The sequence below is a fragment of the Charadrius vociferus genome, unplaced genomic scaffold (genome assembly GCF_000708025.1).
Source record: "Charadrius vociferus isolate BGI_N301 unplaced genomic scaffold, ASM70802v2 scaffold195, whole genome shotgun sequence".
Taxonomy (NCBI): Eukaryota; Metazoa; Chordata; class Aves; order Charadriiformes; family Charadriidae; genus Charadrius; species Charadrius vociferus.
The window spans coordinates 2,400,785-2,426,368 of NW_009648539.1; the positions used below are offsets into that span (position 1 = coordinate 2,400,785).

Consider the following 25,584-nt stretch of genomic DNA (forward strand, 5'->3'; position numbering starts at 1 on the left):
GCCGTCCTGTGCAACCTGCTGTAGGTGACCCTGCTCTGGCAGGGCGGTTGGACTAGATGATCTCCAGAGGTCCCTTCCAACCCTGACCATTCTGTGATATCTGAGGTTTAGAAAAATTGGTATGTGGGATGGAGTACTTCCAGCTAAGTTACTTGAACGACCCTTTCTAAAGTGACACATGAGAAACAGAAGAAACTTCACTTCCACAAGCTTATTGGCGATTTCTGTCCAAGTGCTGCATGATGCTGCTCTTCTGTGATCTGTCACAGGAAGTCATCTCAAACATGTGCCAAGAGCTCTAAATGCCATCCTAATGCAGTGCTAATATTCTTTAGGGTACATAATGTAATAAAATGGGGAAACACACACAGATTAAGGGCATTAACATAGTAATTTAATAACTTCAATTTAAAATAAAACCAGCATGTTGCTTGTGTTGCTGTTAGACTTTTTAATTATAAACCTGCTGTGCCTCCAAATTTTTATGCATTTCCTCATTTATAAGTGCATTTCTTATTGTTGAAAGCTTTTTGGTTATCACTGTAATCCAGTGGTGCTTGGAGGCTAGGCTCCCAATGTGTAGCAGGTACCATGCAAGCATCTTGGACCCTGGAAGGTGTGCACAGTTCAATTGGGTTATTTATATATTTAATTGGGTTATTTAATTGGGTTATTTATATATTTAATCTAAGTTTTATGCATCTAATGTAGGTGCCATGGTTCATCCTTACGAGATGCTGATTTTCCCATAATAGCAATTTGGAGATTTTAGGCTCCAAAAATTCATCCTCCAATACACGTCTAAGTGGGTGTATAATGACACTCTGTATGAACTCATGCTCGAGCAAGGGAAATGTTTTGTGGAGTACTCGTACATCAGCAAAGGCAAATTACAATTTTAGCAGCTGTAATATCTCTGCAAGGCATGGTGGTGGATAGACTGTAGTTCTTGCTCCTGCTGTTATGTGTTGGGACACTGAGAATGGAGGGAATGAAGGCATTTTTAAGTTTTCTTAAGGCTTAAGAGTGTGAATTGCGGGAGCCCAATAAAGTAGTTTCAGCTTAACATAGTGTATATCTATTAAAAAAAAAAGTTACATAAAGATATTGCAATCACAGGTGTCAGAACACCACTGCGAATAATATCCATTGGTTTGCTCATTTTAACAGGTACTCTTCTTACTGGTTTTAATTTCAGACCTGCTACAGTTTTGTCTCTTTCCTCTCAAATGTCCGTGCCCTTAGTTGAAGGAACAGATACATAAAGTCACTCCTAAGGTTGAAGTAACAATAATAAAACAGTTTAAAGGAATTGGTTTTGTATTAACAATGTCTCAGATCCTAATTTGCCCTTGGCTAAAGCTCTCAGTCTGCGAGAGAGGAGGGGAGTGATAGATATTTTTATTTCTCACTGACAGGGAAGCATGCTGGTTAAGCAAAACCCACTGAAATCTAAAGGTTGTCTTGTGAAGCTGGTTGTTGCTATTTTGCCTCTTCAGGTTCCCGCTGTATTCTGTACTTACTAGGACACAGGACACTGGAGGCACTGTCACTTAAATATTTTTTTTTTTCAGGGTGTTGCAACTTTATCTGTTTGTGTATGTGACACCTGTGTTGTAAGTTGTTGACTCCCAATTTGTCATGTGTTCTGCAGCAAACAGAAATAACTCTTTGATGCTTAGTCCCGTCTCCAAGAGTTTGGGGAACTTTTGACTTCTTTTGGTTGATGTTTGAGGAATGAGTGCATTATCACTTGCTGTTATCAGTGCCTTTTCTGTGCTCCCCAGCCTCTGCAGTCATTGTCCCTCGCAGATTCCAAGCTGAAGACTGAGGTCACCATCATTATTAATGCCTTGGGCAGCAATACTTCTCTTACAAAAGTGGATATTAGTGGAAATGCCATGGGAGATATGGGAGCAAAGATGCTGGCAAAAGCCCTACAGATAAACACCAAGCTCAGGTAAGGGAAATGTATTTGCAGTAAAAGATAAAATGGCTTAATGATACTGATGTTGTTTGCTTATTTTCAAGCTTTTTTTTTCATCAGAACCCTTCTAGGTACCACCACTTTATAGTGTCTCCATTTGGAAAGATTCTAATCCTTTTTTCTTAAAAAAACAAAAACAAAAACAAAACCAATAAACAAAACACCAAAAAAAAAAAACCAACAAAGAGAAGCAAATTGTATGTGCAGAAATATTTCCATAACTGAAACTGGAGAAAATTACACAAAGGCCCTGTTGGAACAAGAGATCTCTAAATTCCTTAGTATCATAGCAAAAAAAAAGATAATTACCTTGTTACAGAGCTCTGGATGTTATCTAATCCGATGTCCTCCTTAAAACAGGGCCAACTTTAAAGCTATCCGAGATTGCTCAGTGCCCTGTCCGGACAGGTTTTGACGATCTCCAAGTACATGGATTCCGCAGTGTGTCTGGGAACCCCGTTCCAGTGCTTAGCTACTCTTTTCTGTTCTGCTCTCTCTTTTCTACTGGAGGCCATCCCAGCAGAGAAAATTCTGGTACTTGAGTCAGAAACTAAAGTAAATTATTCTTTGTCTTCTGGAGTATCAATTTGTAGGAGAACTAAGAGCATGTGGAATTCAGAATGGGTAGCAGCACGAACCATCCCTCCTTCCCCTCTCCCCTGCCTACAGTGCTGATGGACCTTGGCATCTCTTCTCTGGAACTTCATCTGCCCGACAACTTCACTGCTTTTTTGCACATGTCTGGCACTGATGGCTTGAGAGTATCACTTTTTTCTATCCAGCATGTGATTAGAAAACAGTAAAACCATCAATCAGCATGAATCTGGATGGGGACCTGTAAATATGTCACCGTCATCAGGAAAGCTAATCCTCACTCCTCCTCTTGTCAGACTGTGCAGATGAACCTTCCTCAGTGTATTGTCTGTGAAGAGACCACTTTGTGCCTGGTCTCCAAGCATTTGTTCCCTGGGAATTAGGAAATTCCCCAGAACAGTCCTGGCTATTTCGTTCAGAAGCAGGGATCCTGGTCTTTGCATTGCTCTGCCCAAACTGAATATTGAAAATGTCGAGAAAACACTGGAGAGGTGACTTTGGTTTATTGAGTGTATTAACCTGAAATGACCACAGTACCTGAAGAAATAAAGCCTTGATGGCTTTTAGGGTGGCAGACTGAAATGTTCCACAGTACACTGAATGTCACAGTTGACATAATGTCACCACAGTATCGTGTGATTACAAACTGAATAATGCAATGGTAACTAGCCCTGCTTAAAATGTTATAAAATCACATCTGGATAGAAATATAAACATGTTTTTCAATGATAAAAATATCCGAGATTTGACTTTAGGAAATCTGGGGATCTCTGCAGAGTGGGTGGAGAATCTCTCTTCCTCTCTTCCTTACCTCAATCTTTCCATCTAAAAACAAAGGGATGATTCTGCAACAGCAGAAGAGTATCAATACCTGTGAAACCCTTCCATCTATTTTTTTGTTCTTCTTCAACAGCAGAAATCTTTGTTTGGTTTTGTGCCTTTCTTTTAAGAACAGCTACAACTAGTGCTCTTGCACAAGCAAGATTTATCTGCTTGACTCTCTCTTCTGACTACTAATGAGATCTTTGAACATGTGTTCGCAAATTGCCAGGCAGTCTGCTTGAGTGGTCTAAATTGGGGGAGGAGGGGGGAACACTTGATCACTCTTATCACTATTGTGAATTCAAAAGAGCTGCAATTTATGCACCTAACCTAATCGCTTATACTGACAGTTAGTTATGTTGCATGTAGAATCATAGGAACTGTGTGATGAGCTAGTATAGGATTGAATATACATTAGCCTGCAAATTTTGACCACCAATCAGCATGAATTTTTTAAATAACATTTTTTATAACTGTATCCATATAGCCTATGTAAAACAAATTGATCACTTACTGCGATTTACTTGTTTTTCAGTGTGGGCTTGCAAAGCAGACATTTGAACTTTATTTTTGATGCTGTTCCTGGAAAAAGCTGGAATTTTATCTCCAAATCTTGCTATTGATTGTATTTTAGAAAAGTTATTTTTTTGTGTCAGTGATGGAAAATATAGTACAGAGTCCCCTTTAAAGAAGGGGAAGCTGAATTTTGTAGTATCTTTGTCCCTAACTTCTGTCACTTCAAGGTTTTAGCATATAACTAAAGACAGGCGTTTAAAATGTTGCTTTCCAATATACAATTTTGAATGTACAGCGCTGTGTTATTTCAATGTGCAAACTTTCAATATAGGTTTATTCTGTGGTTCATTTAACTTTTTTTTTTTCTTTTCTCTCTCTGCCATCTCTCAGAACTGTAATATGGGACAAGAATAACATCACTGCGCAGGGCTTCCAGGACATAGCTGTGGCACTGGAAAAGTAAGTTCTTGAGCAACTGAAGGACTGATGAATAGGCCAAAGACTTAGATCCTGAACGATCTGGGCAGCTGCAGTTCCTACCACAGTCCATATGATCTGAAGATGCTGAGTGCTGTCAGTTTTAAGCATCAGAGTGTTTAAGCTAAAGGAAAATTTATGACTTCACATCTTTCAAAAGGATGGGAAAAGGCTCCGTGGTTTTTTCACCCATACTCTGCTATCAGCATTAAGGCCATTGAGTTCTGCTGTTAGCATTAAAATTATGAATTTAAGAATATTTTCCCTTTTCTTCATTCTCTTGTGTTGATAGCACGCAGAAATTCTATTCTAGTCAGTGAATGAAGCTGTATATAATAACAGCAAATTACTGAAGCATGCCTTTGTAGTCTGACTTTTTTTTCTTTCCCCCAGCAAGTTGAAACTAACACTGATGATCTCGGGAACTGCAGTTGTTCATTGTAATCGCTGTGGTCTGGGTCATTTTGCTTTCCTGAGCTTACTCACAGTTGCAGCCATTACCAGTGATAGATGCTAAATGACTTTCATCTCTCTCCATCTCCATCACATTTCTTTATTTTGTTATTACTTTTCTTAAGAGGGAAAAATTACAGATTTAGATTGAGAAGCAGTTGCGGTTGTCTCACGTCATTAAATCCCTCAGACAGGAACAAAGGCTCTCTTTAGAAGGTGCAGGTAATGTACAATTGCTAGTTTCTAGGCAAGATGTCCTGCAAAACTGTATAACTACTTAGGGGAGCATCTCAACCCTTTGAGGCTTAAGCTTATAAAGCTACTAGTTTTATGAAACTGTGGTCGTTTATATACTTGGTTTCAAAATGAATTCAGTTGCACTGATGGGGGAAATTATATAAATGATGTATAATTAAGCAAATCATCTTGGAATGATTCCATTGATAGCAGTGAATAATAATTTGCAAAGGTTATTTGTCAACTTGCAGACATTTCACTTTTAGAGAGCAATAGCATATACATTTATGAGAAAGTCTGGTAGAGAAGTAAATATGCTTATTTTCTGGTTAGCATCAACTTTACTTTTCTTTTCTGAAGTGCTTGGATAAGTAAATAGAAAGGAGGGGGAAATCCTAAGGCAAAAGTAAATCATGTAGCAGAAAAAAAAGAAATGCTACAGATAATTGCACAACATTGCACTTTGTTGAGGTGACATCTCATTTATTTAGCTTGGAAGATGAAGTCATTTGATGTCTCCTTTAACATTTGAAAATTGTTAAAACCATTGATAATATCATAAAATAAGCCATAAGCAACAAAGGTTTAAACTTGCAGGAGAGGGACTGTCAATACTGGCTGAAAACAATTAGCCTTTAAACAATCCGTCTCAAAGACATAGTGAGAACATCCTCCACCATATGTTTCCTAAAAATACATGAAACCGTCAATATTCTGTAGGAAAGAACTGTTGCTCAAAATGGAATGAAATATACTGAAGATGCTTGGGGGTGTGTGTGTTGTGTGTGTTGTTTTGATTTTGTTCTTAAAAAAAAAAAAAGTCATATACTAAATGACAATAAAGAAGAAAGCTAGGCCTTCATAGTAGGATGAGGAGGCTGAGGAGAATTGAGAGGGATTGTAACAGACTTTAAAACAGGCTGAAATAATCTGAAGATTTTTTTTTTTTTCCCATCCTCCCAACTTTTCTTCATCTATTTATAGATGTGAGAAAATGTTCCTGCAAGGGAATTCCAGAAGCGTGGCTGTTGGCAGAGTTGCCCCAAGGGTGATGTGACAGCTGATGTGAGATGCTGAGAGGATCTTTTGTAGAGTCCAGTACAGGTGTCAGTTCAGGAAAGCATTTGAGAACAGTGGGCATCCTATTCAGCCTTGACATTAAATAGGGACTTGTATCTCTGTAATTTTAATATGAAAATAAGCATGTGCTTGTGTGCTTTGCAGCCTAGAGCCCACTCTGTCATAGAACTGTACAGTATTGTCCCATATTAATTTCTAGAAGATATTTTTTCTGTATGGACTGACTGAAGAAATAGTTCAAGTTCTGAAATCTGATGGGAAATGCTGGGATTTGTTAGAGGGCTACAAATTCTTCCCCTAGCAGTGATATTAAATTCGCATGCCCAAGCCTGCAAAACAGATGATCTTATTCCCGTTTTAAAAAAAAATAGGCAATAAAATCGTCACTCTGCAACAGAGAGCGTATGTCATGAATGGAGCAGAAGTTACAACAAGGGAAATAATGTGATGAAATGTAGGACTGTTGTGACACATGCTGTATGTAGAGGAAGAGACAAGAGGGTTTTGAGACACCCTTTCCAGTCTCTGAGCACCTGTCTGAAATTTAACACCCATTAAATACAGGTATTTTGCTGAGAGTATTAATATGTTTTGAATTTATCGGTTTATTGGGTTGGTAGAGAAATGCAGTCTGTTACAAGAGACAAGTGAAGTCTTAATATAAAGAAGAACGGAGGAATATTTTAGACTTCAAAGGAAACAGAGGAAAATGAAGTGTGAAGATAAATATTGCTCTGATGATCAAAGTTGAAAAGCAACCTTTAAATTCCTAAATTTTTGCCCCTAAGAGATGGTTAATTCTTAGATGAAAATGAAGTAGCATTCAATACAATGCTGTCTGTCTGGGAGGAAACCAAGTACAGCGCCTTCCTTGGCATAGCGGTCTTCTGAAGTTCTGCCTCTGTGACTGTGTGTCCATGAAATCTCCTTGCCTTTCATTTCCCCCTTCTTCCTCTGTGTGTCTGTCTATGTGTTTGAAGGAGGGTGCACTAAGCCTTTGATTAAATTGAATTTAGCGTATAATTACTAGCATGAGAGCTGGCAATTATAGATTTCAATGAATGGGCTGTATTAAATGTCAAACAGCAGCAGAGATCCTTGGAAGTCTACCTTTGTTTCTTTTTTAACTAAATACCCCACCTGCCAGGTAGTAGTCAGGCAATCAGCAAGTTCTGTAATTATTATGTGTCTTTGAACTTCGTATCTTTGACATTTAAAAATTTTCCCCGTGGTGGTGGACAGCCAGTTATTTGCTGTTTAGTATTACAGAAGGACACATAACAGGTCTATATAGTTTGCACAGTTCTTTTGAAGGACAAGACAACTAGAAAGAAAAGTTAATCTGGCTGTGACACAGTAGGCAGTTGGACACTGTGGAAGGACAGGGACCTTGCTGACTCCACGTGAGTGCCTGTGACTCACAGCTATACATCGCCATGTTTACGTTGGGGAAGAAACATTCAAGTCTTACATTATCATTTAAGGTAAAATGTTGGGTGGTATCAATGAGGAATGAGTGTGTTTGGCAGTTCAAAAGACCGCTGTACTTCAGAGAGTGGTTTAAGCAACTGGTGGGAGAGGAGGTGAAAGAACCATTGAAGTTCACAGTAGTGTAGGTATCTGCTGTTGGAGTTAGTGCGTTTAGTGAGGGATGGGTCCATTGAAGTCAATGGAGTTGACTCCGTTGAAATTGTCAACTTTAAAGTGCTCAAAAATAGAGGGTTCCAACCGTATTTATGTAGCTGTGGATGGAATAGGAACAGACGGTTAGTGGGATGTTTGCAGACAGCCGAAATAGAAGGAAGAGATGTTTGCAGGAAATAAAGCTAATTGAAAATAAGAAGAATGATTTCCTTTCCAGGTTTTAAGAACTTCTTACTCTTTTCTTTTTCATTTATTCAAATCTGAAGGTGTGTGGACATACCACTGCATGTAGCATTTTAGGTTTAAGTGCGTCATGCTAGCCAATTTATGTTCTCAGAGTAAATACAATTTTGACTCAAGACCAAAACTCTGTCTTTATTCTCATATCGCAGCAGGTGGACAAAGCTAAGGAAATATTTTGCAAACAAATAAGTAAAATACAGGGAGCAATTTTTTGCATAAAGTGATGTGGAGTGCTATGCTTGTTTTGTCAGCTTTTATTAAAATTTCAGCAAGTGTCTTCAAATTGTTGTAAACACAAGAAGTTATTAAATAGTAAATTTTCGAAGCCCAGTCTCTTAGTCGCTACCTATCTGTTACTGAATATTTCCATTTTGACTTAGATCTGATAGAACTGCCGGCAGGCACTGACACTCACTGTTCTGTTTTGATATAGGAAAAAGTAATCCAACCTTGTGCACAAAAGTACAGAGGACAGCTTTAATTGACAGCCACTGGGCATTGGCCTCTTAACTGCATTTTTTGATTTTCAAAATACATTCTTAGTACCATTCTTCGTACACAGACAAGCTAGATGCATCTTATTTCTCCCTTCTTGTTTATTCTTCATAAAAAGATAAAGTAATTAGGTTACCTTTTAATATTAAAAATCTTTTATTTTTCTTTAGGAATTATACTTTGAGATTCATGCCTATACCAATGAATGACGCTTCCCAAGCACTCAAAACAAACCCTGAGAAAACAGAAGAGGCGCTGCAAAAGGTATTGCATATAGCACCAACGTACAGAAATAAAACCACTAAAGTAATAATTTTAAGTGGCTGTGATTTCATGCTTGGCTGAGTAAGAATTCTAGGCTAGGTTCATTGTTTTGTTTCATATGCGTGGGCATATACGTGGTAATCAGGTGCTGCAAGAGCACGTAAGTCTTTTTATTCCAAAGAATGGTTGCAGTGAAGGGTGATGGAATGCAATGATGTAGTATCAAAAAGTCATAACTAAGTAAGTGCAAGCTAGACCTTGTATTGCTGTATGCGTAACTATGAAAGGGAGAGTCAGAAACTGGCATGTGTGTTACATATGTCCTTCTGCGTATTTCCATGTGCGTAGTGTTATTGGTACGCATTTTTTATTTTGGCATAAAAAGTGCAGTCAGTGCTGTACAAGACAAAGGATGCTCTTTAATTTGGGGGAGGATAAAAATATTTACTGCATGTGTTTTATATGGTACATATAAAATTCACATAGTATGTTGCCCTAAATAAACAGCTGCACCAACATGTTCTTTTGGATGAAGAGGTGTTGACAGTATCTGTAGCTGTTCCACTTGCATGAGTTATAAAATTCCCAGCTGAGTTTTAATATGGTAAATCTTGCAAGCTCCAAATGAGCCTCCTGCTCAATCAGAAAGCATACAGTTCACATCTCTTTAATGAGTAGTTTTCCTTCAGCCAGGATAAGGTCATAACAACCTTATAAATAGTTCTTACAGATAACAGTGATTAAAAAGCAAATGTCTGTGATCCTTATTAGTAAAGAAATTTTCAGTAAAGTGATTCTCATAGGGAAAAGTGCTAGTAGTTAGCGCCTTTTTCTTTGATGCATGAAAATGATATTAATTCTGCTTTAAAAAATCTGAATCATGGGAGACGTACATATTTCTTACATCTCATTTAATATAATTGCACATAGGTTCATTTCTAGAATGATAGATGCATCCCTGAAAAAAACATCATGAAGCTTCTGATCACAGGAATTTAAAGTCTACTTGTTAATTAGGCATTATGTACAAACAGCTTTTTCTTTTATTCATGTCAAAGTTGCTAAAACAGTTTGGCCCTGAGTTTGTTTTAACATGTGTGGTTTAGGCTTTATTTACACAATATGAGGAAGTTCTCTCCAAAAAAAGGTAACAGTCTCAGGAGCGGTCCTGCGAATGCAGCTAATTCTGTGCAGGTAGGAATGCCTGCACACAAAGACAAAACTGTCCTGCCCGGCGCAGGGACACCTGAACTGACTGACTGATATCTCAGGAGGGTCTGTAAGCTTCAGCACACCACAGCTTGAGTACAATGAGAGTGCTCTTGGCCCTGGTCCAGCACCAGATGGACACAGTAGCTAACGTCCTGAGCTATGGTATCTTTGCAGCACGCTTTACTTACAGCATGGGCAAACTGGATAAACCCTGCATTGCTGTGGGCCTTGGTCAGACTGTTGCAGTTCTTGCTGCTGATGCGGGTTTTGAGGTGACCATCAGTTCCTGTTAGTCTCTGGCTCACAGCCTGCTGGCCACTTTACCTATCCTTTTCCCCGCGCTTCCTTTCAGACCAGATCCATCACCTTTGATGATCCTTAAACAGTTTACTAGTAGGTTTTTTTGACTTGACTGAGTTTGATAGAGCCAGGTTAGGGGGTTACTCTGTGTGCCATTAAGCTGGTTGATGGTAGGTGTTCACTGCTGGTGACACTTGTGGTGGGCTGTGACCAGCAGCTCAGGGTAGGAATCACTTGTCTTTGAAGAGCGCTTATGTACTGCTTAGCCTTAAGTAACTTTTGAACTGAGGCTCCTCTGTATCAGTTAGGCACTTTAATATATTTTAGCTTCTCTCCGGAGCATACTGCTATTTAAATCTATGTCTTTGCAGCAGGCTGAATACATCTAAAAGAAATTAATCAATTATCGTATGTCATCATGGTTTCTACAATAACACTTTATGGATAGAGTCCCTTCAAATATTTCTCAAACCTGGATCTACTCCTTTTGTCAACATAACATACTAAATTGTTCAGAATAGACTGATTCAGAAAATGCTGGCAAAAACAGTGTTTAATAGTGTTTCAGTAGTCCGTGAGTGAATGAGTATTTGCTGATGTGATTATTAAGCATTGAGACACAGAGAACAAGGTTTGCAGGTAACAAACAAATACTTGGGCAGTTTTTCCTGTCAGTCCTCATTTCTCATATGGCAGCAGAATTGAAAGCAAATTACTATGCAAAGAGTCAAATCGGTTTCCTAAGCTGGCTTTGTTTTTTAGATAGAAAACTACTTGCTTCGTAATCACGAGACCAGAAAGTACCTACAGGAGCAAGCGTACCGGCTGCAGCAAGGCATTGTCACTAGTACCACTCAGCAGGTGAGAACTTGTTCCTTACTGGTATTTCTCAGTGTCTAAAATCTGCCTGGGGCCAGAATTCTCTCTCATTGCATTGGAGTAGCTTAAAGCAGGATGTGCGTTATGGGTGATACTTGGTTTCCCAAGAAACAATAATTATCGATGCTAATATTTTTGGAAGGAAAAAAGCTTTTGTGAGAGGGAGGTCTTGTGTATAGTAGTGCTGTGTAGAGAAAGACCCAAGCTATTTGAGTGAACTACTGTTGAAACCAGAACAGTTTAGTTCATTCGTGCACAGGAGTCTGACTTTTCAGCAGGCTCTCATCAGTGTGACAAGCATCATCATGAGGCTGTGCCAATTCTAGTGTCTGAGTCAGTTCCAGTCTCCCTGTCTAGCACTGGGCAAGGCTATAAACATGCCCTTAGATACCACCAGAGCAAATCGTCTTAGAGAGTAAGTCATCATCTACCTTACACCGTCACAGAATCACAGAATGGTCAGGGTTGGAAGGGACCTCTGGAGATCATCTAGTCCAAATCCCCCGCCAGAGCAGGGTCACCCAGAGCAGGTTGCACAGGACGGCGTCCAGGCGGGTTCTGAATGTCTCCAGAGTGGGAGACTCCACAACCTCTCTGGGCAGCCTGTTCCAGTGCTCCACTACCCTCAAAGTAAAGAAGTTCCTCATGTTAAGATGGAACTTCCTATGTTCAAGTTTGTGCCCATTACCTCTTGTCCTATCACTGGGCACCACTGAAAAGACTTCCCATCCCCCTGGCACCCTCCCTCTAAGTATTTGTAAGTATTAATAAAATCCCCTCCTCAATCTTCTTTTCTCTAGACTAAAGAACCCAAGTCCCTCAGCCTTTCCTCATATGAGAGATGTTCTAATCCCCTAATCATCTTCGTAGCCCTTTGCTGGACCCTCTCCAGCAGATCCCTGTCTTTCTTGAACTGGGGAGCCCAGAACTGGACGCAGTACTCCAGAAGTGGCCTCACCAGGGCAGAGTAGAGGGGGAGGATGACCTCCTCGACCTGCTGGCCACACTCTTCTTGATGCACCCCAGGATGCCATTCGCCATCTTGGCCCCCAGGGCTCATTGCTGGCTCCTGGTCATCCTGTTGTCCACCAGGACTCCCAGGTCCCTTTCCACAGAGCTGCTCTCCAGGAGGTCAGCCCCCAACCTGTACTGATGCATGGGGCACAGCCTTCTGGCGTGTCAGCCACTCCTCCCAGTTTTGTGTCATCAGCAAACTTGCTGATGGTACACTCTATCCCTTCATCCAGGTCATTGATGAATACATTGAACAGGACTGGGAAAGGTTTACTTAGAGGGAGGGAGCAAAGGAAGGGAGAAGTCTTCTGTGCTCTTTATAGTCTGGTCAGCTGAAAAGCCTTCCTGTCTAACACAGCCTGAAATATTGCTTGAAGCTGGGAAGCTTTTCTGTTTTGTCAATCACTACCAGGTTTCCTAAATGCCATGTGCTGTTCTGGTTTGTTGTTTTGGGTTTTATTTTTTTCATTTCTTTTGAGAGGTCTACAAGCATTTTCTGTTCTAGTGCATTTCTTACCAGTATCCCTCAGGGCTGTTTTCAGCTCCAGTACACCACTGAAGCAAGGCAGTGTAAGCAGAATAAAACTTGTTACGGCCTTTGGTTTAGATATAGTTCTATGTTTGTTTGCACCAGTTGTGTTCCCATGCAAATGGGAGACTCTAGCAAATAGGAGAGGAATATCTGTTTTGCTCTTCACCTAAGTCAATAAAATTTCTCTCTGTTCTCTGCACTTTTTTTTTTTGTGAAACTTAATTCAAAGTGGCCCTTTTCTACCTGTGTTATTAAAATTTAATGGGACAGTGTTTTATTACTAGAACCTGAAATTATACCCTAACCACTCGAAAGAGAAAATGGCACGTGGAGATGTCCTGGCCCTAAAAACTGCAAAAGCAGCATCACTTTAGTAATTTATCTGTCCCAATGCCACTTTTTTTTCCCCAAGTTAATAATCTCCGTATGAATTAAGTTTAGATCTCTTTATAGCTTGGTGGTTTTAGCTGTGCTTTTCTCCAACAACCACACACACATCAGGTTTCAGTAAATGTAATTTATTGTTATTTTGAAAGTAGAGTAAAATTACTCGTTTCTATATTAAATTGTGTACAATAAAGATAGATTTTGAAAACAATTTTAAAAGAGAGCTAGAAAAGACTCTTTAGTTAGTATGGTAGAATTGCATTATTATTCCCAGAATGTATTTCTTTTTTTTTTAGTCCAGATGTCCCAATGAGACTTTCCTCTGTCTAATAATTAATTAGCTTTTTGTACTTGTACAAAAAAACCACCCAAAACCCTTTGAAGAGGAAGAGTCGTGCAGAGCAGAAAAAGACCATGCTGTGAAATTATTTCAGTTCTTGTTGCTAATGATATAAGATGCTAGAACTGTAGACTTTATATGATGATGACACGTGCACTCAGATGTTGCTTCAAAATGTCAAATAGCCCCTTCTAATGAATGCTATGTGGGCTGATAAAGACTTTCAACTATTATATCTCCCTGCTCCGTATATCTTAATCAAAACTGATTATATGTCAGGCATTCTTATTGGTTTGTCTTGTAAGGATACAGATATACCACCTGCCCTGTATTTGCAGCATGTTGAATGAATCATGTTGAGGATAGAGATTAAGTTAAATTTAACCCGCTGTGAAAGGTCTGATGGAAACTTCTACTTTGGTCGTTATAGTTCCCTTGCAAGTAGGAATATTTACATTTTGAAAGAATACCTCAGAAGCCTGTGCAATTGCATTTTGCTTAGACAGGAGAAATCTCTGTTCATGTTTGTTGAATGGATAGTGACAGAGCTTTCTTTTATTGCCTGAACTTCTTAACAATTCAGGAATCTTCCGAGCTAAGTGTTGGGTATATCAACAACATTTTCAGCATTAAACTTGCTCAAATAACATAACAGAACTTGAACTGGGTAACTTGTTGGTTATTTGCACTTATCCTGGAGGTAACTGTGGGGGAAATATTCCAAAGCATTTATTTTTTTAATGGTAAAGTTTTGTTTATTTTTCCAATGTTTAGGTGTGTCTTTATGAGATATGCTTTCCTTCAGTAGCATTGATATATCTCCAAGCTCTGATCATGCATTTCCAGATTGTTATATTGTTACTACAAATCTCATCACACTACTATTGATTTGCTACCTGGACTGAATTCAGTTTGCATTGGACCGACATTCTGATGTTTTATCATGTCCATTTCTTTTGTTCAAGTAGATGATTGACAGAATATGTGTAAAAGTGCAAGATCATCTCAACTCTTTAAGAAACTGCGGTGTGGATGCTGTACAGGAGGATGTCAAATCTGCAGAACGGCTTATGCGGGATGCTAAGAACTCCAAAACAGTAAGCCTTTCCCAGCATACTGGTAATACTGAGAGCAGCTCAGTGTGTGCTTGCAGCTTTTCTTTTTTGGGGGAGTTAAAATAACAAAAGAGTATTTTCTGCAGATGATCAGCTGTAGGTAGTATTTCAAGTGACAAAATAATTCTAATTTATCCAGACTTTGATTTAGCAGAGAGATTTCCTCCTATTTTTCTGGATTTGAAGACAGGTAGTGATAAGCCTACTTTCTGAAGATATTCTTTCTTTCTTACAGCTCTTACCAAATCTGTATCACCTCGGTGGAGCTTCTTGGGCAGGAGCAAATGGTTCACTCTCCAATCCAATCCAAGAGACACTTGAATCCATGGCTGGAGAAGTGACAAGGGTCGTGGATGAGCAACTTAAGGTCTGTGGATAGATGTGTTACTATCTCTCACATGCAGAAATAACTAAATCTGAGATCTTCTGTTGCTAAATGCAATTTTATTTTATTTTTTTTTTACTTCTCAGTATACTTGTACGTAAGCTGTCTTTTCATTATTAGTTTCTTATAACTTTGTACCTTATTATCTAGATACTTACCAGGTTGGAATGAAAAAAATTGCTTTAGTGTTTGCAGTAGGCAGAAGGAGCATATACTGTTTATTATCATCTTATTTTATCTTCTAAAAGGGGAAGACTTACCAGTTACTCCTTAGGCCCTTAATAAAGGCATCTCTCAAGCACTCAAAAAGTCTCATGCCCTGGAGAAAAGTACTCACTAGTTAAGGTAGCCCACTGGAGTGAAAGCAGCTTTTCTGTAGACTCCATTGTAGGTTTTGTTTTTTTTTTTCCCAGTGACCACTTTTGAACGTGGTGCAGAACATCCACTTTAACTGTTTGGTTTGGATAAGTTGTATTGAGGGTGCCCCAAGAATTTGTACAGGCAGCTTTACAGGAAATCTTTTCACAAGTTGCCTGTCTAACCTCAGTTCTTGAAATAGATGTCATTGATCTGTAAATATTCTCACCTATGTGTTCAGCCAGCTGTTGCTCAGAAATTTCTACCTTCAATTATGTTAGATCTTACTGTATAATAAGCAAGGAAGAGTCATCCACACATCATGTGCAAAGGTATCAGTCCAGGAAGTAATCTAAGTGGGGAAACTTAAGCAACTGTTGGGATCTGTATGGAAGCTGATGAATTTAAGAATATGGTTCTAGGCAATTCAGATCAGCTTAAGTATATGACTAAGCTACCCTGTCTGTGTTTGCTTTATTTAAACTTACCAAAGAATCTGAAAGCGAAGGTTGAAATTAGAGTTGTAACAACATGAAAATACTTCAGTCAGTGGGAATATAATGGAGAACAATAACAATACCACATTAGAATCATAAAATCATAGAATGGTTTGGGTTGGAAGGGACCTTAAAGATCATCTAGTTCCAACCCCCCTACCGTGGGCAGGGACACCTCCCACTAGACCAGGTTGCTCAAAGCCCCATCCAACCCGGCCTTGAAGACTTCCATTGATGGCGCATCCATAACTTCCCTGGGCATTTTCTTCCAGTACCTCACCATGCTCATAGTAAAAAAATTGCTAATTACTTTTTCAAAATTAAAAAGTTAATGAAGAGGAAAATGGTGCTGAATTTTTAATATTTTCCTCCCTTTTCCCATTATATGAAATAAGGTGAAGATTCTTTATCACTTTTTTAATTTCTGCAGAAATGTGATTTATCCACAAGATTCTTCCCAGTAGAGCTTCTGTGCAATTATTGGGACGGGAATAGTCGGGTCAGCCCTTTGTGCAGGGCTCACGCACTTAAATTTAAGTCCTGTGCATTTTGCAGAATCTTATAGAAGGGGGAGAGGGGGGGCGGGTGTGAAGCCTCTTCAGCCTTTGGAATGTTATTTATAGTTCCTGGCATAAGATTTAGTTTATAGATCTTCCATTTATGCTTTTACACTTTTACAGCAAAAGGCACTTTAGCTCAACCATTCTAAATTTTACATTTACTTTTGATTTGTGCCGTGTTAAATTTTAAGTGCCTTACAAGAAACTATAAAGTCGTAATGCTCTTTCTATATTGTAACACTCATTTTTATTAATTTTACACTCAAGGCTGAAAGGTTTTTTTTTAAGTTCTATGGTGATGTACTTTGCGTGGAGGAGAAAACGCTGAGCATGGATTAGGATTGGGTTTTCTCTAGTTGTTTAGGTCAATTCAAAACATCATATGCAGTTTATTAGTTCTGAAGATAGATAAGGGAACTCACATAAGTACAGTTCTTTTTGTAATTGTTGGGGGGAAAAGCATTCAGAGTGCTGTAAGTGGAGTTTTGATTTTTAGCTTCCATAGCAACCAGAAAGAAGTCTTTAGAAATTGAGTAAAGTCAATGAACGCTCTTCAGGCAAATAAGAGATTTTTTTTTTTTTTTTTTTTAACCTCAAAGAACGGCAGTGGGGGGAAGGAAGAAGTTAGAATAAGGAAAAGCAACATCTTGGAGTGCGTTGAGCTGGCCAAAGGAGAAATTATAGCAGGGCCCTTGCATTTCTCTACTCCTGCTGGTGTCACCGTGGACACACAGAACCGGGAGATGCTCTTTGGTTGGCAAAGGCCCAAGGGAAAAACATAGGCAAGACAAATGGTGCTTACTTAGGCAAGAGAAGATTGTTTTGTAAGGACAGGAGTGCTTGAAGTATTCCTCCTAAATTCTGTCCTAGTGCAAAGGGTTTGCTTACTCCATCACCTGTTCCATTTTTTCTTTAGATATTATCATCCTCCAGTCCTTCTACTCACTGTACTTTTCTCCTGAATGTTAAGAGTCATTAATTGTTGGCAGGACTTCCTTCTCTTCTTTCTGCATGCCTGCTGACTGGCACTTGTGGCCTTGTGACCGAAATGCTTGCCCCTCCACAGTCAGTGTTGGTAGCTATGAGTTTCCATCACTGAAAAGTTTTTGGATGGAAGTAGGGGTCGAGGAAAGGCATCTGTAGATACAATAATAGTCATTTGAAATCAACAGTTGAAATCCACCACTGAAGAAATTATGTTCCATTGGGCACCTAAAGAAGAGATCCGAACTCTATTTAACTTTTACATTGCACATTCTCTAAGTATTTTGAGTAAAAATTAATTCTGAAATTTTCAGGTAAGGTCTTTAGTCTTTCATCCTACTTCCCACTGACACCTTCACGCAGCATTTCTTCACATGATCCATTTTGCAAGACCATGCTTAGACTGCAATTGTAATTCAACATAGCAAGTCTCTATAACTTTTATGATTGTGAGCCACTGGTGATTCTTGGGAGGCTGAGTGTGATTTTTTTCAAGGTAGACCACACAGTTGCACCAGTGAATAAATGCCATGGGGGAAAATGGATGTGTCAAATTCTCATTAGTAGTTTACCTGGCTCAGTTTTCTCTACCATTGAGGTTCTTCATCCTCCACATGGATATGGCCACAAGGTCTTGAAAGGCTCTTCATTAGTGTTATGGCCCCAGAATCTGCTTGGGGATTGAAGGAGGGAGTGCAGGAGGAGTCCTTACAGTGCAGAGAGATTGGGAACCCAGAAACAGGCTCTGTATTAGCTATAATGGCAGTTGTCCCTTATACCTGTGAATGAAATATTGTAACGATCAGACTTCCCTGTATGCGGTGGCTGCTTCATGCTGCTGTGTTGTCCTCATGAATCAACACTTAAAAATCATTCCGTTAAGAGCTACAGACTGAAAGATGCTGCTTTGAATCATTAAAATTATTATGCAGTAATGGTGGGTTTGTTTCTTACTCAGTATCTGCATATGAAAATTGCCAGTTATAGTAGGGCTATGCAAAGAGGGAAAAAAAAACCTCTGATAAGATGGAGTTTAGCCTGAGGTCATTTACCTGTGTAGCGAAATTGAGAAGAAAAAGGAAATCAGTAGAGTTTTCAAGGGGTGTGCAGTTCATTATTTCTGTACAATTTAGAAGAACTAAATTAGACCTAGGCTTACCTAGTATACCATTCCAATGAAACTATGATTTTGTTTCTTTTTCTATTTGTAATTACCTTTTTCGGTTTGATTATCAACCTTCAGTCTTACTGGAAGCGACTTGACCCATTTCAGTAAACTGGGCTCTGTCCTTTTCATCTCCCTCTCTTCTTTCCACCTTCCTTTGGTGAAAGAATGAATCAAGGACAATGTCTTTATTCTTCCTGCCATTTTGGAAGCACCAAGGAGACCCCTCCAGTCACTGGAGTGCAGCAGCGTGACAGCTTCAGCATGCAGAGGGACCAGCTGTGTGAGAGAACCATCTCCTTACTGATCTTTTCTAAGTAACGCTTCATGCTGGGAATGGTCATGGAGAGTTTGTTTTCAGATCCCATGCTGATGAGCCTTGACCTCTTGAAATCTCTGAAACAAGTTATTTGATGGGAAATTAATTATGGTTGAACAGCCTTCTGAAGATACCTAAAATAGATTTCCTAGGTTGCTGGGACTGGTGATGGAGTAAGGTGGAGAGAATTTGAACAAATAACAAGTTTCAGTCCTGTCAGAAAATGCTATTTAGTGTTTATAAATAGATCTGTTTTACTGTACGCAGGGTATGTATCAGCACGTAGATAAAACAGTATGAATTTAAAACTTAGTTTTTCAGATGACCAGCTGTGGTCATCTGCATCTTAATAATCTGCTTTCTGTGGTCCTACGTAAGCTTTTTGGATACGAAAATTGAAATCAATTAGAGAAAAGATGTTTCTTTGTCTCGTCCTGATCCCTATGTGTGTACATTAGAGATTTCCCGCACTTTCCGTGATACAAGTTCACAGAGGGATGATTACGTGAGGAACTGTGATCCCTCGCCTGCACCTGCAGTGAGGGCTCTTTATCCTTCTAGTTGGAGCTGGGGTTTGGAAAAGAAACCAGTAGGTGATAAAACAGGATTTAAACCAGAATTACCTTTTCTCACAGGCACAGATAGGAGACAAATCTAATGCAACTGAAAGGGGCTTTGTAACATAACTTCATAGAATTAAGGTACATATGAAAGATTTTTCTAAGAGAAAGTCTAAGAGGGAAGAACTTAAGTTTATACCATCAGCAGGGGAGACCTTATTTTAAGAAAAATAAACTTGAGGGGACTGCGGGGTTACATGGTCCTGTTTCTGAAGACTATATGGATTTCTCCTGTCCTGGTTTGGGGTGTGATCAGTCATTAAAAAAGAATAAAAATTGTTGACTGCAGCTAAAGTCCACTATGGACTTCCATGTATATAAATGAGATACGTATATGGAAGGTTTGTATGCCCACTGCAAATCATACTTGTAGCTTCTTAATATTCGGCTAGTATATTGCAGTCCTGTAGAGCATGCCAAGTTCTCATGAGTCTTCTTTTTTCGAATACTGATGCTTCTTACAAATTGGCAGGTCTGGAGCATTGATGAAAATTGCTGGTTCAGGGCACAGTTTAGAGCGAAGGCAGCTGCAAGAGCATCCACTGCTGCTGCAGCATGCAAACACAGCAGTGGTGGGTGCACAGGAAAGCTAATTTATTGTTCTGACAGTTAAACACGCAGAGATGTAAATGTTTCATATTTGGAAAGGCAAACAAGTACAGTTGTGGATCATTTTCCAAACATACTGTTCCTCCTTAGCTTTATTGTGTAAAATGCCTTTTATATTGCAGCTGGATTGCAAAATGGATTGGAAATTAGGAAGAAAACTTGTAAAAATTACAAGTCTAAAAGTGTCATAGTGCTATGCACCAGAATAATGCTGTAATCTTCCAGCTAATGAAAATCTCAATACCTGATGTTAGCTTTCGCTTGCTGTGCTGCAGACACTCCTTGAGTCTATGGTGGATGCAGCAGAAAACCTTTGCCCAAATGTAATGAAGAAAGCTCGCATCCGTGAAGACCTGATTGAGGCTAGCACTGAGAAGATTTCCATCCCACGCACTTTTGTGAAAAATGTCCTCTTGGAGCAATCTGGAATTGATATCCTCAATAAAATTAGGTACTTTAAAAGACTAATCTAACAAAATTGGTTATACAATTTGGATTTTGAGTTGCGTGTTTGTGTAGTAGAAGATTTTTTGAATGCTTTTGTGACTCACAAGAAACCATATCGAGACATTCAAAGAGCGAGAAATTGTCCTACAGGTCTGGTGAACATAGTTCAGGAGATTCAAATATTTGGAATCTCTAGGACTGTTGACTTGACCATTAATGCATGTGTTTCTGTTTTATTTAGTAAACGTTTTGGTGTATGGTACACAAATAACATTTTCATGACTAATACATTTTTTTAAACCTATTGACATTCTCAGGTAACACTGAATTACAGTAATAGAAGGAAACGGCACTGAATTGCTTTCAGTGTTAACCGTGCTTTCTCTTTTGCTGCATTTAGTCTTGTCCTGTAGCTGTAGCAATTACATTAAACCTTTTTATTTGGTGGGAGTTGTGCACAGCAGACAGACATACTTAAAAAATGGAAACTTGGACATTCAAGCCACAAACTTGGAACAGAAACAGTTACCCTAAACAACTCTTAGTTCACTCTTTTTTTTTTTTTAGAGAATATATTTATGCAGTATAATGTGGTTGACCTGTACTTAAACCTTTGCAGTTGCCATCATTTGGCTAAGGAATCCATTTTGCATTATGATACTAATATCTTTGCAGAAGAAGAAAACATTAAGACTTAGAAATTAGTTTTGCAGAGTGCAGCAAAATTGGCAGGAAAAGACATTAAAGACTTTAGCCATGCCAGAGTGCTTAAAATGGTTCAGGGGACTGAGTTTTCTTCACTTCAGTCCTATCAAACAAATCATGAGCCTGAGACAATAATAGTGTCCCTTCCACCTGTAGAAGCTGCCACTGTCAGTGGGGTGAGGGTGCCAAACTTTACCTTATTTGAAATTAATATGTTGGTAACTGAGGGAAGTCCATTCACTGTCATTCTCTTCCCACAATAGCTTGGCCACCATTCTACCTCCCTATGAATTGCATTGCCTTTCCAAGGAGTTTGTTACCTTTTTTTCCCCAGACTTTTTGCAGCAGTAGTGGTAGCCCCAGATAGAAATGGCTTTGTTAATCCAATGCAACTCAGTCCACACATAAAAACATTGAGACAAAATCATGTTCCTCGCTGCTGCAAGTGTCAGTTGAAGCAGTTGGCCTTGAAACCGCAGAGAGAGATGGAGCTTCGGGCTGCAGCTCAGGCGTATGTGCTTGTCAGCTGGAAATCAGCTGCCTTCCACAGCCTGAGCCTTTTGTACTGTGGCCAAGGACAGGACCCCAAGGGAGCAATTCAAGGTACACATTTCCTTGTTAGGAAGTTACCAGCGAAACCTCAAGTCAGTGTACGGGTGTGTTGGTGTTCCACATATGTCTGTGTAATGGGAATGCCTCACAGGAAGTTCTTGAAGCAGAAAGTGGTTACCTAGAGCAAAAAGAGGAAGCAAAGTTGTGATGGCAAAGACTGGAGAAGCAACATTGTCCAGTTGCCCTTCAGCTGGCAGACAAACACAAAAAGGAGTTGAGGAAATGAGTGGATTGTAGTTGTTCAGTATAGTACTGTTAAACAGGCACCACTGTCCTAATCCCATTCATCTGAGATTCGTGTTTCTCCGACTTAGTGGCGAAGTGAGTTTCACATGTGGTTTCTATTCAGCTCTCTTACCCAGATGTTTTCATTTCAGCTCTTAAAAAACTTTTTAGAAGCGGGATAAATATGGTACAGAGGCTCTTGTGTTTATTGTGTGATTCATGGGTTTATTTCTGAAACCTGCAGTCATGTATCCTGACACCCTCTAATGTTTTATTTCAAATAAAGTGACAGCACTGTGGATAATCGTTGCACTGTTGAACGTGTAATAAAGACAAAATCCTCCTGCGTGAATTAAAATTTTCTGTCTCGTTTTTAACTCTCACACAGTGAAGTAAAGCTGACAGTGGCTTCTTTCCTGTCTGACCGAGTTGTAGATGAAATCCTGGATGCGCTTTCCCACTGCCATCACAAACTGGTGAGTATTTGCACGGTTGATAATCTGAATATGCCGAGTATTTTAACAATGCCATTATATTCATACCTTGTTCAGCTTCTCCTTAGCACAGCTCTATTTTGAAATTGGTCTTTTTTTTCATTGGCCTCACTGACATCATTTGAAATATGATCATGGGATCCTTGCCTCTTTGCTTTAAGGAGGATACAGCCTCAGAAGAGGCTGCATTATGTATTTGTCTTGTTATCTTTTACACTGTTATCGGATCTAAAACAAAAAATGCCATCAGGATGCAACATTGAGCCATTAGTTAAGAACTGTGCCAGTACTTGTCCTGGTGAGATGATAAGGGTTGGTTGCTTGTGAGATTAGAGGTAAAATTTCATTCTTTAGAGAGAGACTGCTGACATCTTGTTCCCTGAATGAATACATCTTGAGGCTACTTCAGAATGTAGGTGTCAAATTTGAAGAGAAAGCGGTAGAAATGTAAGAAAGGAAACGCTTTGTTATTTGAAGGTGCTGAGCTGTCAGGAGGCACAGTTACTTTTCATAAAGGTACTTGCTTCATCAAGAGTAGAAGAAATAAACAACTGTATTATCTACAGACTTCTAACGCAATTTCTAATGCAATTCTATCTCTAAGGAGAATCCAGTGCTGTTTTTTGGGGTGGTTTTTTTGTGGGTTTTTTTGGTTGTTTTTTTTTTTTTTTAAAGCCAATTGGGTGGTCATTCTCCTGATTGAAATTGCTCTTCATTTCTATTTGAAATTTCTCTGACTTTGGTTTGCAGTCATGAGTTTGTTCAGATGTTTTTCCCTGCAAGATAAGGGAACTATATATATTTATCTTTATTTCCTCTCTATGAAAGTCCTCATACACAGAAAACAAATCACTGTTCCCCCCCCTTTTTAAAAAAACAAAAAAAAACCCCAAAAAACACCAAAACCAAAAATAACCCAACAAACCATTAAAAGGCTGGGTTATTTGAGGGTGTGTCTTCATGATACAGAGCAGCATTGTGTAAAGATACAACCTCTGGTCTCAGGAGCTGTGTAGCTGTGTGAGTGGCCACATTTATTAGCTCCAGTTTGTCCTGGAGCAGACTCAGCTGGCATGAGCAGTGGGCTGTCTCTGTCCCGTGGTATTGCACAACTTGGACATACCCTGACTCTTGCACAGAAAGTCATTTTCTCCTGCCTTTGAGTCACTTCAGTAACAATTCTCTGCACTTTCTCCAGCTATTTTAAAAGCCTCTCTGAAAATTATGGTCCCCAGAACCAGACAGACTATTCCAATGTTTTAATCAACACTGTTTATAGGAGTGAAATTGTGTTTCTCCTGATACTCTTTATTCCTCGTATTTACATAGACAAGGAGTTAAGAATTCCTTCCTCTTGTCAGAATTTCAGTGGTAGCTCATTTTCAGGACTGGGTTTACTAGATCTCCCTCCCAGTAATGGCTTCTGGATGCTTGACGCTTGCTGCTTTTCAGGATTGTGTCCATAGCTAATTGCCGGTTCTCTTAGTTCCTAGGAAACGATTATCTGTACATTTGATTTGAGTTGATTTACTTTGTGATCCATTTTGGCCTACATTAGTAACACGTCCCTTTCACGGTTTAACTGTCCTGTGCTTCTGTTAGCTGCAGGTTATTTCAGATAGTATAGCACTGATGAAAACATCGAAGAGTACAGTTCTCGAAAATGCTGGTAGAGGAACTCCTGTCTAATTTGTCAGCGTTAATCTTCAACTGACAGCTGCAATCTGAGAGCTGGCAGCTAGTTCTTAATACAGCAAAGATTAAATGCACTGATACAGTTCTGTGCCAGCTCCTTAAATTGGAGTGTCATGTACTACTAATTCAACCACCTACAAATGTCTGTGTGTGTTGCATTGAGGCAAATTTGAAAAATAAACCTTGTTCGACAAGACCTGAGTTTGCCTAATGTGATGATGATTAGCGTTAATAATTATTCTAGCCATTTTAGTGTGATTAAAGATAAATCTATAACAGCTCTCTGGTTGTTTTTCCTGTGTAGACATTAGACTAAGTGAGATATAATTGACTCAGGTCATCTGTTTGCCCTCTTTGATGGTTAACAAAACTACAATCCACTGGTTGTCGTGCTGATGTTAAGCAGTAGAACTCCAGCTCACCCTAGCTGCCTCTTTGAAGGCTTCTGTGACTAACTGATTTGGGTCAGCTGATCCTCAAATACTTGCTTTTAACAGATGTTATTTAATATTCTCTTTAGTTACCAACAGAACTAGAAAATATTTCATCATTTTACTGACAACATGAACCCACTCCATTCCAAGTACAATCCAGGGTTGTTTATATAACCTTCTCCATGATCTTAGTTTTTGCTACGCAGGTCTAAAAATGGATTTTATTAATTGTTAGTTTTCCTTCTCTGATACTTTAAAAATATGTATCTTATCCTATAGATCTATCAATGGTGAATTGTGTTCTTTTTATGGTAAACCCTACCTATTTCTTTGGTGAAACAGAACTGAGGTATTTAACAAAGCTGTCCTTTTTCTTGAATAGCAGATGATAACATTTTGGCCATCTAATAATTATGAAAATTATATTAGCTGAAATTGCATGTCCGTGTGTTATTTAATTTAAAAAAAAAAAAAAAGGTCCAGGACAAAGCTTCTCTTCCACTCCTTTATTTTCTTTATAATAAATACAGGACAAATGCTAAGGAAGCCTCATAATATGTCAAAAGTAGGATGGCTTTTTATCTGACCTTTTTCCTAATCTTTTTTTCCTGTTAGACTGTCTCCCTTCCTTCTTAGAATGTGTGATGGAAGGGGTTTTCCATACAAAAAAAGAAGAGGGGAAAAAAAAAAAAGAACCAAACAAAAAACACCCCCTGTGTGAAGATAACACACACAACTGAGCTTTGCTTTTATAATTGGTCTTCTAGGATCTGAGATCACTTAAGTTCTGTAAGCTTTCTGGTTGAGTTTAGTTTGCCTTTTTAACAGTTTGATTGATGTGTTCCTGTCTTTATCCTTGCCTCCAGGCTGACCATTTAACTAGAC

The 25,584-nt window shown here is 39.0% G+C and overlaps 1 protein-coding gene across 1 annotated transcript in view; it reads left to right on the forward strand.

Annotated features, from left to right (window-relative positions):
- The window catches only part of LRRC16A (leucine rich repeat containing 16A), a 228,753-nt gene that overhangs the window by 158,385 nt on the left and 44,784 nt on the right, over positions 1–25,584 (forward strand). The window contains exons 21-29 of the mRNA XM_009885904.1: positions 1,788–1,960; positions 4,310–4,378; positions 8,719–8,812; positions 11,087–11,185; positions 14,445–14,573; positions 14,827–14,958; positions 20,363–20,538; positions 22,465–22,552; positions 25,566–25,577. Coding sequence (XP_009884206.1) covers positions 1,788–1,960; positions 4,310–4,378; positions 8,719–8,812; positions 11,087–11,185; positions 14,445–14,573; positions 14,827–14,958; positions 20,363–20,538; positions 22,465–22,552; positions 25,566–25,577 — 972 coding nt within the window. The remainder of the gene's footprint in view (positions 1–1,787; positions 1,961–4,309; positions 4,379–8,718; positions 8,813–11,086; positions 11,186–14,444; positions 14,574–14,826; positions 14,959–20,362; positions 20,539–22,464; positions 22,553–25,565; positions 25,578–25,584) is intronic.